Below are 13,152 nucleotides of genomic sequence, written 5' to 3' on the forward strand. Positions count from 1 at the left end.
GCATTTACAGAGTCAGGCAATACTACAGTGGAAGACACTCAGGAATTAGTCCATCACAAAAGATCAAACAGTATTACACCACAGGAGAGGAGGTTTGGTTGCACCTACTGTAATAGCTGATGTTTCGGACCCAGTTGTGAATTCCATCTGAACCTGGAGGACTCGGCATTGGTCTCTTTGCCAAAAACTCTTCAATGACAGACAAAGTGGACAGGCTCTGGCTGAAAAACCAAGATCTCCATTCAGGAGAGAACCTCAGCAGCAGAAGTGGTACATCAGAGCTCTTCCCCAACGAACCCAGCATTGATGGTGTCAAACCCTGCCTGCTGCAGCCCACCTCTTGCTTGTAAACTATATATTGGCAGAAGTATAAAATATGTGAGGGAAAAAAAAAAATAAAAGGATCTAATACAACAAAGGAGAAAAGGGAAACTGCCACACCATTCACTCCATGTAACAACCCGCTGGCACCAGAAGGCGCTCAACAACTTGAGCATTGTGATTGTAGGATCAGCCACTGATACTTTGCTTACCTGAAGACCAAGATCTTGTCTCCAAGCTTCACGCTCTCCTCAACTAGGTGGAACAGTAACACCATTTTGGGTGAGTTTTCCAAGACTCCCGTCTGGTAATCACACAAGATGTCTTTGGCCTATCAAGAAATGAGAGACTATTACAGGTGGAGTTGTTGATGCTCTGTTTATCTCACTTTGAGTACAGATTATTTAACTAAACAAACAATTCCAGAGAGAATATATTCATTCAGTCAGTCCAGGTGACAATGCTTTTTCCAACCACTGCTGCTGCCTCCCATTCCAAAAGCTCCAAATGGAGGATGGATGAAGGAGCATCTTCCTAACCTCTCATGATTCTGCACTATCACTAAATCTCTCCTCTGCATCCTGCCAGATTTACCACCGTCTTACCTAGACTAAATTTCAGCCTGACATCTCTTCAGAATAACAAAGTCCGTAGCCTTTTTGGTCAGATAAAAATAATAAGTATATTGCCTGCGCTCTAGTCACACAAGTGTCACAAAATTCCCACTCAGAGCCATGCACACATGCTGATCAAGACGCTCTGTGGCAGAGAAAATGGATGATAAATGCCTAGCTCTCAAACAGGAGAGTCTTTTCTTTGCTCTGCTTAAGAAAAACTATCCTAATGAAAACAGGCACAGCCTTTAAGAGTAAGTGTCTGGTCTACGTGTACTGCAACTTGCCAAATATAGAATCATCCAGCAGTGGTACTCACCCACTCGTAAGTAACAACCTGATTTGCTCTCTCCTGAAAGGGGTTGAAGCCAACGCTCTGGAGGAACTTGCTGTTGGTGGCTTCTCCAACTGGCGATGCCAAAGCATTACCCTCTGTTTTGACTTTAACTCCTTGAGGCTGGCAGCGGGAATTAGTGCTTGCTGTGCCAAGGTCATCCACATCCAAGTCCTGCTCATTTGCTAAATTCTCCTTTTGCAGAGCTTCATACAAGACATCAGGATGGTTCCAGATCTGAAGAGGTAAGAAAAGACAATGGTTAGGCCTGCTACCTCTCAATGTTTAGGAACTGAAAGCCCTCTATCAAAGGATAGAATTAATACTTTGATAATCTCATCACCATCCCCTCGCAGAACTGCAAGGCACTGAAGAGAAAGCCAGTCTGACTGCATTAAGGGAGCAAAAAATAGAAAACACGATTCTGCCACAACACAAGGTACAAGCTGTCTTAGCCAAGGCTCTCCTGACTGTAAAGCTGCCAATTCTTTCCCTCAGAACAAAACAGAATGCCACTCTGACTCTCACACAGCACAAACACAGAGGAAGCTGTTTGCACTGAGGCAGGTAACCAGTCATGATATCAGTCCAGCACTGGTTCAGCTGACAGCTGCAGGTTTCTTCCCCAAATTTGAACACAATGTTTAGCAACCCTGCATGCCAGGTCTGTAAGGGAGGATAACAATTTTGCTGGATCACCGCAGAGAACAGTGGGGGGAGAGGATGGACCTGGCCAACCACACTTCTGTCTCCTGTTTCGATCCATATTCTTGCCTTTCCCTTGCATATATACATATATTTTTTGCAACTCCTCTCAAAACCTACCTTACAGCAGACACAGAAAGCTTTGAGTGGGTTCAGTCCCAGCCAGCCGCTGTTGCCTGCATCTCGGAACCTGTTCATGAATTCAGTATAAAGGGCTCGCTGGATCTTTGACAGACGGACCAAAATGACATGTTCTTCCTTAGAGGGGAGCTGAACCTTCAGCACATTGTGCCCCCGCCTGTGGAGACAATAAAGAAAGAGAGATAAATAGAGGGAAGGGAATTTCCCAAACTGCTATCTCTGTGGCTGCCTGCAGGGTATGATCTTGACTTCCTGCCCACCTGGCTGCATGCTTCTCTAATGCGTGACACTCATGAGACGCTTTCCCTGCAGCCAAACACTAACAGCAAGCACAATTATAGAGATCTCAATTGCTACAATCTTCCAGCACAGGTCACAGTGTTAGGAGAGTGATGGAAGTCTTGGTTTTTTTTCTTGGCAGTTGAAAAACAGAATTAAGATCTAAGGTTTCTTTTTAGCTCTGCCAATGACTAAGACACTCCATCCAAATCACTGATCCAGCACCTCAGAACCCTTGACCAAGAAACAAAGCCAATTTGTCTCCAGGTTGGCAGAGGCACCGTCGCTTTTTTTGTAACTGATTGTTCACGAAACACTTTCAGATCCTTATCCTTACATAAAGGATATCAAAGACTGCACATCCAAATTAACTATTAAGACATCAAAATAAGCTTGAGGTCAATCTGTACAGTTAGATATGCTATTCTCCATTACATGTGTGTTCAGTACCAACACAAACTAACTTTACTTCCATCCCCAAGGCAAAACAGAGCCATAAAAACCACCCTGCAGTTGACAGAGGTTCTGAGAGAAATACAGAGCTACTGCCTTAAGAACGTCTCTGGTTTTCTCTGTACGCTTAAGGTCCCCTCACAGAGACTGGCAAGGATAAAACTCAAGCCCAAGAAGACAGCACAATGAGTTGAACTGCATAAGCTCAGCAATCAAGCAGGCTGGCTTGGGGCGACCGAGCTGGTTGCATGGACCAGACTACCAGCAGCTCCCCGTGGACTCACCGCTGCACAAAGCCCTCCAGCAGGCTATGCAGGACATGGCTGCGATACCTCATGAGACGCACATCCTGGGGGGTGCTGTCAATACACTGCCCGTTCAGGATGGGGCGTTCAAACATGTTGCTGAATTCCTGCCGTGAGCCTAGGAAGTCAGGTCGGACAAAGTCTACCATGCACCAGTACTCAATGAGGTTGTTCTGGAGCGGGTAGCCAGTCAGCACCACCCGCCGCCGGGAGCGGATGTTCTTCAGGGCCTGCGAGGTACTGGCATGGCAGTTCTTGATGCGGTGCCCCTCATCACAAATAACCACATCTGGGCCGGGGCGAGACAAGGCTTTCTCGATCCCTGAGGACAAGGAACATTAAGCGTTAGTCTAAGACAAGCAAGATGAAGTTCTGCCTTTACACAGTCGCCAACTTCACAAAAGGAAAAGGAGGGGTAGCTCTGAAAGAATATCACAAAAAGTGATATTCATGGGTGGCACAGAATAAGGCTGACTCAGGAAGAAACACTAGCTCCCATTTAGCATGATGTGATCATGACCAAACATGGTTGTCCCTTGACTACTGCTCAGATGGACTGCATTACATCAAGTTGGGTGTCTTGGGTCTACACGACTGGCAAAGCTCACACAAGACATCTCCAAGCTCAGGGTACAGTCTTTCACTCTTACTTGCAGAATGAGAGACTCACCCAGAGCTGAACAATGCACTGTCTCCAAAGATGCAATCCTGCCCAGCAAAGCCTGATCAGGGATGCTAGAAGAGAACACCCCGCCATTCTAGACATGTTCTGATACTGAGGGCAATGGCTTCTAGCTAAATGTAGTGAATAGACCTAACAGCCCTTGGATTACAGGCAGGAAGCAGGTGATCACAAATACATCCACTGTGAAAAGAGTGTCCGGACTTGACTGCCTACAAGGAACAAACTAACTACTGCCAATGGCTAGGGCTGACTATTATTCAAACTATTAGCTCCCAGAAATAAGCAATTTGTAGGTTGTTTCCCTGTACTGCCAGAGCTGGTAGCCAGCTGGACAACAGGAACACGCACTCTCTCCTGACTTCCCACCTTTCAGAAGCTCTTGCTGCCGGTCTTCCTCATCCAAGTCAATAATGACAGGTCCAGTTTGCTTCTTTGTTTTCTTTTTCCTTCCAGTGGCAAAGGACTTCTTCAGTGAAAGGAGGCGGTACATCTCATATCCCATCAGCAGCACACCGCCCTCTATCACCCAGTCATTCACCACCTTTGCACGTGCAGCTGTTGTCCTGCAAAACAAACCAACAAACAAAATAAGCTGTAAGCATTCTCTCCAGTTTCAGCTTGAAACACTGGATTGGAGCCTGCCAAGGAAGACTTGATCTTAATTAAGTTAATCAAAGTACTTTCTAGCATCAAACCAAACAGAGGAATATAAAGAAGTTGCTGCAGCAGTGTTGGTTTTTTTTGGTGGTTGTGGTGTTTTATTCACTTATTCTATTTATTTATTTATTAATTTATTTTGTTAAAGAGACAATCTGGTGTATAGGAAACAAAAAAAGGCCTTTTGGCATGCCACAGGTCACGGGCTGAAATTGAAAAATCCTTCCAGGAGCTGGGCTGCAGAAGCCTGTCATGCACAAAAGCATATCAAAGTTGAGAGCATCCTTCTAAAAGAGCTGTTGAGAAGAGAGCCTCCACAAAAGCCAATCAGGTGCTAATGCACATGGTTGTGACCCTTTATTACGTTTACCCCTTTCTGTCTCTTCCAATTCCAGTGTCCTTCCACTCTCCCTTCCCTGCTACCCAGCTTAGAATTGGGTCAGATACAGACACTGTCCTCATCCAACCTCTCCAGAGCCTACAGAAGCTCATCCAATAGTAAATGCATGGCTGGAGAAGTACCAGCAGCTTCAAAGCACACTGCATTCAGGAGGTGACAATGAAAACATGTGAGTGTATGAACACAGCTGAGAGTTCCCAACGACCACTACACTGTCCTGATACATGCAAGACAAATGCCTCAGAAAAAAGCAGAGATCCACAGGCCAAAAATACACTCCACAGCAGGCTGTAAGTGCTATTGCTCCTTTCTGGAAAAGGATTCTTTGCATCAGTTGCCAGAATCTCTCAAAGACAACTCAATTCACAGAAAGTCACAGTGTAGGGTAGAGGAATCCTTAGGTGTGTGAAGATTCTCAGGGCAAAATCCCAAACATTTAAAATACAAGAGATGCATGGTACAAGGGGTACATGTCTCACGAGTCCCAGGACTCTGACAGGGCTAGCAAGGTACAGCCAGAAACAAACAATAGCATTTCTGTTCCTCTCTGCAGAATTAGCTCTTATCTCTGACAACTGAGTTTCTGATCTCAGCATGAAAGGAAGAAAACAAAGATGAGTAAGCAGAGTGAGAAGAAAGTACAACATACAAACGATCCACAAAAGATACTGTAAATCTCTCCCAATTACCAAAATCCTCCCCTCAAAACAGTGTTACACAAGAAAAGTAGAGTGGGAAGGATCCTTCTACAGGCACCTACTTGTGTTCATCATTTAGGATGTGGACTTTGAAGGTGCGAGGCTGGACCTCTTTGGAGTTATAATCAGCAGGAAGGTTTTCAGGTGCTGGGAGCCACATGTTGAATTCTGCTAGCCAGTTTTGGAGCGTATTCACCTGAAAAAGTTAGCCATGGAAGGATTGAGAACCCAGCTGAGCTGCTCAGGATTTTAACAGCAGAAATGAGAGCACAGAACATCTCCCTGCTGTGCCCAGACAGGAACACGCATAACCAGGGACATGGGGAACAAAATGGGGAAAAGAGCAGCAAGGGTATGACAGAGCATGATGTAAGATGGGAAACTAATCAGTCCCTACACAAAGAGAGAAGCAGAGCAAGGAAGGTGATCATTAAGCTCTTCACAAGGACCACTTACAGGTACAATGGCAAGAACAGTCTTTGCCTCCGTGTGCCGAAAAAGTACATCCAAGAAAGAGATGACCTGTATGGTCTTGCCCAGGCCCATGCTATGTGCTAAAATACACCCAAACCCGCTGCTGGTTTTAAATCTCTCCAAGGACTCGACCAAGTTGTCATACAGGAATCGGATCCCACCAATCTAGAGAGAAAAGCAGAAAAACTGAATTGGGACTGGTAAGTTTGTTTATAAATACAACTTCATTTTTAAAAATGGTCATCTAAATAGGCAAAGAAAACAATCCTGTCTGTTCCAGATACTACTACACCCAGATAAGAAACAACTTTGCCATCCCAATGAACTCTAATCTTTATAAAATATTTTGCCTTTGAGAGCTGAAGGAATTTTGTTACAAGTACAGCCAGAATAAAGAAAAAACATTTTAATTTACTTATGTTTTTATTGAATTTTATTGGTGGTAGGTGGACGGTTGGACTAGATGATCTTGGAGGTCTTTTCCAACCTCGGTGTTTCTATGATTCTATGAATATGAGCACAGGCCCTTGAAATAAAAGCAAAGGGCAGAAACAGCAGACAAATTACAACAGTCATAATAGCCCAGGCCTTCTTTCAGTTTCTCCTCATCATCTGACTGTCCACAGCTGCAACCACAGCGACCAGACTGGTCACAGACATCACCAAAGAAATTCGGCTGCAGTAGCAGAGCTGGTCTGGCTGAATCTCTTGCACTTCCTAGCCTAACAGAGCCTACCTGATGAGGTTTCACTGCGTGTGCAAGCTGGGGAGCCAGGAAAATGTCTTCCTCATTTGGTGGATGGTTGATGTTGACAATGACTTGCCCCAGAGCATCTGACTGATTTAAGGCATCATTCACATGAGAGCCGCTGCTCTCTTCGCTGCCGTCGTCCTCCCCTTCGTTGCCAGAGTCACTGCTGTCCACAATTTGGAGGGCATCATCCTCTCCCGAACTCAGCTCAATCACTTCTGTAAACAGAACAGGAGAGAATAAAGCAAAGGTTCACGTGACGTCAGTGTTAATCTCTCTTGGAAAAAACTCATAAGGGGAAAATAAGGCCAACACATTCTGCAACGCTGCCCCGGCCCAGTGACCTACTCTGAGCAAGCAGGCAGGACACAGGCCTTCGGGAGGCCTCTCAGGCTAGCATATAAAAACTGGGGTTTCCCTGAGTTTCCCATTGCTGGGCCATGCAGAATATGAGGTAGTTCCTGTATGTGTTTTATATTCTCCTTCCCAAATCCAGACAGGCACTGTTATCTGTTGATACGCCGTCTAAAGACTGCCAAAGAGATCAGGCAGAAGTACTGGGGTGGTATAAAGCAATCAGTCTAGATCCATCTGGGACAAGAGACATAACTGCTTTCAGCTGTAGATCTGAGTACTCAGATGCAGATGATGCCACGTCTCATGTAAGCATTCTTCAGCAGAGCACTGAGCAAAATGAAGAGTATTTATAAAGCAGAAATAAATACAAGCTTGCAACAGTGTCTGATGGGCCAGGCTAGAAATGTCAATTTAGGACTCAAAGGCAAAAATTGGCCATATATTTGGAAACGAACAGACCTACAAAAATCCAAAGTAATTCCCTACTGGAACATCTGACTAGAGAAACACGGGTGGTTTGTGGCTGAATAAATGGCACTGCTGTGAGAAGACAAGGGTGAGACTGCTGGTCACTTACCATCTTTAATGCTATTTTTTCCTTTAGTATCATCTTCACTGCCACTGCTGGTACTGTCTAGGCAGATCACTTCCTCAGCAAGAACCTGAGGGGGGAGCTGGGTAGCCTCTGCTGCTCTGAAAATGATGTCCTCTACAAACATGACAATAAGTAATTCATAACAACGGAGAAGGAGACAAAACTGTTCAGAAACCAGACAGTATTTCCTTCCATTTTTGCTCCAATAACTTAGTCCTGGAATTTTCCATAACAGACTTTCACTGTCTAAAATACTGCTATGACTCAGCTTCCTGGGTCACAGTCGCCTTCTTTCTCAGTATACCTAAACAATAACCCATTGCTCATGGCGTGCTCTTTGTTGCATGCCCTGGCTAGGGCACACTGACCATACAGTCTCCCCCTTCCCCTTTTTTTTGTCTCAGAAATAAAAGGATTTCATTTTTCTTCATTCCAATCCTATTTTTCATCCAGCAGAGAAGTACCAACTGCAGAAGGCATGATAACTGTCTCTACCCGTTAGTAGAGACACTGTAATAATTATATCCTACATATCATAAACAACTTTTGACGATCAAAACCATTTTTTGGTATGTTTAAGTATTCCCATGTGGGGAGAGAGGCGAGATCAACAGGGCCAGATAAGAACCGCTGCAGTGACTCAGTAAGCAACCATACTCATCTGGGGCTGCAACCTATTCCTCACAAGTTAAAGTGTTTCAAGCTCCCGTTCCTCTTTTTCTTTTTTAATGCAAAACATTTTAAACTCTTGAACTTAAGAGACATGATACATTTTCCCAAGAGGTAAAGCCAACCCGAGAACTCCCAGTCCCCTGACAGGCTTCCCAGCTGCACTCCTCTGCCCTCGCACAGCAGTCTGAGGGGCTGTGCTATCAAATCACTTAAATGATCCAGGTTAGAAGATGATGCAAGATGACACATCGTCGAACTGCATCCTGACATAGGGTTATCTGCCAGTAACTGGGGTCACTCCCATTGCGAGAAGAGGATACTTTACCATTTATACTGCCTATTATTTTGCTGCTTGTTGAAACATGCAAGAAAGGATAAGGCTACATGAACATACGTACACCCAGTGTATTGTTCTGCTGTCCCAGTACCAGATTTGTGCATTACCAGACTACTCACAAAACAAACATGATCTACACCAGGGACGTGGCCTTTCTGTCAAGTCAGTTTGTTTATGCTTCCAGAGCAGTTGGAAAGACAAGAGAGACCTGTTCCAATACCCTACAGTTAACCGGCCAAAATACCTTCAAGCAAAGTTTTCTGCCACCTTCTACCATGCAGCCACAGCATTTTGCTTCAGAACTAGCTCAGAAGTGGAACGAAATGCCTATCCTTAAAACTCCTGCTTCAGTTGGCATCTCTCACTGCTTACCAGGAAGAAACTCGGGGGATACAGTTGGGATAGTGGCTGGGTAATCCTTCCGTTGCTGCTCTAGACGCTTCCTTCTCTCCAACTCTTCCTGTTGGGCTGCCTTTGTCACAGCCTCTAGTTGGTCCTCACGCAATAGCTTTCTGAAAACACAAGCAAATGGAGAAAGAGCCTGGTTACACTCAGTTTCTTCCAAAAAAACCAAACAGCTGTCCAGCTGGCTTAACAGACCCACAAGCTGCAAGTAGCGTGTCAGCTACAGTGACTACAAACATCACAGCCAAAAGTTACAGATAGTGCTACAGCTCTTTCAAGACTGCTTCCCAGTTGCAGGCAATGATACTATTACTCAAGGATAAGAGTTTGAAAGAAGCAAAGTAACAAAAGGAGGAAAAAACATAAGTGGGTAAAAATACACTTAAGCTAGGTTACCAGAGACCAGCAATATTTGAAAGAACATTATTTATTGCCATCCAGTTTACAAATAGATACGGCACAAAGTTGTGCAAAGATGTATGAGGAAAAAAGGCATCAGTTCCCCACAAAAAGTCATCATGATTTTCATCTGCTTCAGTGTTTTCAGGAAGCAGGACCTCCCAGGGCTTTAACACCATTGTTCCAAAGGCTGCTCTCAAAGCCACTTATTTTTCCAGGTAATTGCCATACTTCTGAAAGTTGTTTTCCTCTTTTCAGTTCCGCTCTCAGTTTCTGATTTGCAGCCCTGGAAATGAAGGCTCTTTTGCCAGAGAAGAAGTAAAGTCTAAGCAGTGGCAAAATCCAGCTCCCTGCAGGCAGCCAGCCCTGCACTGCAGGGACAGTCCTCCACCCCATGCCCATCTCAGGCTTCAAAGCCTACTCAGTGCTCACTCCTTCAGCTTCAAGGAACTCCACCTGCACCAGCTGAAACACACACCCAAGCCACCAGCACCATACAGGCAGAAGAGCCACTTGTTGCCACAGGAATCCCTGCTCCACTATGACTCCTCTGAACAAAATTTAGTGGTGAATTACCACCTCACAGCCTGCCCCAGAATGTATGTGGGAACTTATGCAATCAGTTACTACTTCGTAAAATTTGGGTGAAATGGATTTCCAGCATTTCAGTCACCTGTCACAGTGAGAATGTTCCAGGACAGAGGAAGGACTGTATTTTAGGCTGTTTACAACACAATCCTCATCAGCAAAAAACCACATGTACACATCTGAAACTGGATATTTACTTAATGATGGTGCTATTTTTAATTAAGTGTCAAAATAAACAGCAGCCAACAGCTGATTTTTGCAATCCACTCCATAACTAGATATTCACTCTTCTGAAATACCAAATGAATCTGCACCCATATGCAGCGCTCCAGACTGAGAACACGCTACTGCCACTGTTGAAATCCAAAGGCTTTGGGGAAAAAAAAGCCATCTGCTTTGCCAACAGTGGAAAAATGTAGCTTAGAAAGAAAAGTCCGCAGACTCCCTCTTTACCCAAAGGAGTCCAGAGGAGGGCACTAAGATGATCAGAGGGCTGGAGTACCTCTTCTTTGAAGAAAGATTGAGGGAACTGGGCTCGTTTAGCTTGGAGAAGAGAAGGCTCTGGGGAGACCTCATTGTGGCCTTCCAGTACTTGAAGGGAGCACAGAAACAGGAGGGGATACAGCTGTTTGTGAGGGTGGAGGATGATAGGACAAGGGGGAATGGTGTTAAACTGAGACAGGGGAGGTTTAGGTTGGAGTTTTTCAGCCAGAGGGTGGTGAGGCACTGGAACAGGTTGCCCAAGGAGGCTGTGGATGCCCCATCCCTGCAGGCATTCAAGGCCAGGCTGGATGTGGCTCTGGGCAGCCTGGGCTGCTGGTTGGCGACCTGCACACAGCAGGGGGTTGGAACTGGATGAGCATTGTGCTCCTTTTCGACCCAGGCCTTTCTATAATATGATATGGTAACATATAGGACTCTACCTCACGTCCTGCTGATGCTCACCTTATGTTTCTCCGCATGTGAGACGGTTTCTGAGCCCTCTTCTTTTTGGTGTCCCCAGAGGCCAGGCTCTTGTGCTGGTTCTGCAAGAGTCGCTCTGCCCGCTCACTCTGCGATGAGGTAGTTGAAGTAGAGCGCTGCCATTCTCCATCCTCTGCGTGCTCAACATGGTCACTGCTGAACACAGCTTCCTGGGGTTGGTCTGCAGAGACAAGGTGGTAAAGACATGAGAACAGCTGTGCCAAGCCATCACTTGGTTTTTACAAGAGCACCCATCAGGATTTCAGCTGTATGGGAATCCACTCGTGTCAAATTTGGAGTCCTTCCTAACAGTGCCACTCGGAGTGTTAAGAAATCATATACTGTAGGGTCTGTTTCCAGTAAAAGCCATGACTATCCTAACTCAGCACAGCCCTAAAGTGTCCTTACAAAAAATAGGGTAAGATTACTTCAGTCCATGCAGAGCTCTTCCACTCACACGACATCTGTGTAACTACCTTCCAAACTAAGAGAACACACCGCTATCTGCTTCAAACACTGGGTCATGGCCACCAGGAAGACCCATACTTTTATCACCAGGAAGACCCATACTTTTATCACTAGACTCCACTCTCATGATTTAAATGCTACCTTCTGGCAAGCTCTTTTGAGAAACCACAGAGTGACAACGTTCTTTCTGTGTTATAGACTATAGACTGCCTTCTCCTATTTTCAGGCTTGCATTGGTGCCTGACTTCAGTCTTAAAGTGCGATGCAAAATGACATTGTGTTCCATGTCATTTGGCTCTTCAAAAGGCTGCCAGTGACAAAGTCTGCAGAGCACAGAATGGAAGTGTTTTCTTTTTGAAAGCTTCCCTTGAAGTAAACTGTTTTTTGACAAGCCTTGTAGTAGCTTCTTTGAAGCATCTTGTCCCCTTGTGTCAGGGAGATACCCCAAACCTCATCTCTCTATCAGTTTTCTTGCTCACAGCATGTGTACGAGCTAATGACTGCACCGCAACGACGCCTGGACAGAACTCTGAAGGAAAGAGGAGAAAAAGACATCAGCAGAGAAAAATGCAGAAGAAGTAACACTGAACCACCAAGCATCATTTTGTGATGCCTTGGTACCTGGAGACAGAGAGCACCCCTTCTCACAGAGCCGACAGCTGGAGCCAAGGATGTCTCGGTACAGCACTATAGGCACCTCTATGGCTTCCAGTATAACACATCTATTTAAATTAATCTTACCATCTGTATTGCCTCTTAAAATTGAGGTGACAAGGACCTGATGTGCCTCGGGCCAACTCTGTAGCTTCACTCCAGACATCCCAGCGTCCCTGCCCAGTGCCAGCAACAGCCACAACAGGCCAAAACTAGCATGAGCAGCTCAGCATCTCTGGGAATGGCAGTGCCAGCAAATTCTATGTGTGCTAGATAAACAGGCAGCCACAGCTTATGCGATGAATGGAAGAAATGTCACACGTGAGCACTAAAGGCAAAGGGGTTCGCTGCTACCATCGCAGTAACTCTGCTGCAGGCAAGGTCTGGGAGTCCTGTGCTGGAAGCAAATCAGCTTCCCAAACTGCCCAGACACTGGCTCTGCTGTCCTAGCTGAAGACACTTTGGTCACATTACCTGCAACTCCTCAGCAAATCTTCCTTCCTCCTGGCCCTCTGGACCCGGACCCAAGGTTACATAACTAGATCAAAGGATCGGATGAAATAGGGCAAAGGGAAACAGGGAGGCTGCGCACATGACCGCATTCTCGGGGATGAGTCATTAAAGCAGTGACTATCTGGGGACAAACACTGCCATGGTTACAATGCTGCCATCTCACCCTGCCCAAGGGACCTTGGTGAGGCAGGAGGAGCACAAAGTCCCACCAGTTGGACAAAGGAAGAGCTCTGCTTCCTCCTCCAGCCATGCCATAGCTCCTACCTGACAGGCTGCAGCTGCAAGCAGAGGTTGTTCTGTTGCTGGTCTGTATTGAGAAGCTGTTCCACGCTGGGGGTTCCCAAGGGCAGCGGTAATGACATCACTGCAGCAATGCATCCAGCT

General features: G+C 45.7%; 1 protein-coding gene across 3 annotated transcripts in view; it reads right to left on the reverse strand.

Annotated features, from left to right (window-relative positions):
* Window positions 1–13,152, reverse strand: part of RAD54L2 (RAD54 like 2) — a 53,837-nt gene that overhangs the window by 9,518 nt on the left and 31,167 nt on the right. For all 3 annotated transcript variants that reach the window (XM_085235565.1, XM_085235564.1, XM_085235566.1), the window contains 12 exons: window positions 11,116–11,314; window positions 9,151–9,290; window positions 7,752–7,883; window positions 6,803–7,035; window positions 6,049–6,231; window positions 5,655–5,788; window positions 4,204–4,400; window positions 3,132–3,474; window positions 2,095–2,272; window positions 1,255–1,506; window positions 534–652; window positions 109–221 (listed from right to left, as the gene is read on the reverse strand). In XM_085235565.1, coding sequence (XP_085091691.1) covers window positions 109–221; window positions 534–652; window positions 1,255–1,506; window positions 2,095–2,272; window positions 3,132–3,474; window positions 4,204–4,400; window positions 5,655–5,788; window positions 6,049–6,231; window positions 6,803–7,035; window positions 7,752–7,883; window positions 9,151–9,290; window positions 11,116–11,314 — 2,223 coding nt within the window. The remainder of the gene's footprint in view (window positions 1–108; window positions 222–533; window positions 653–1,254; window positions 1,507–2,094; window positions 2,273–3,131; window positions 3,475–4,203; window positions 4,401–5,654; window positions 5,789–6,048; window positions 6,232–6,802; window positions 7,036–7,751; window positions 7,884–9,150; window positions 9,291–11,115; window positions 11,315–13,152) is intronic.

This window comes from Meleagris gallopavo, chromosome 14 (assembly GCF_905368555.1).
Source record: "Meleagris gallopavo chromosome 14, MGAL_WU_HG_1.1, whole genome shotgun sequence".
NCBI lineage: Eukaryota > Metazoa > Chordata > Aves > Galliformes > Phasianidae > Meleagris > Meleagris gallopavo.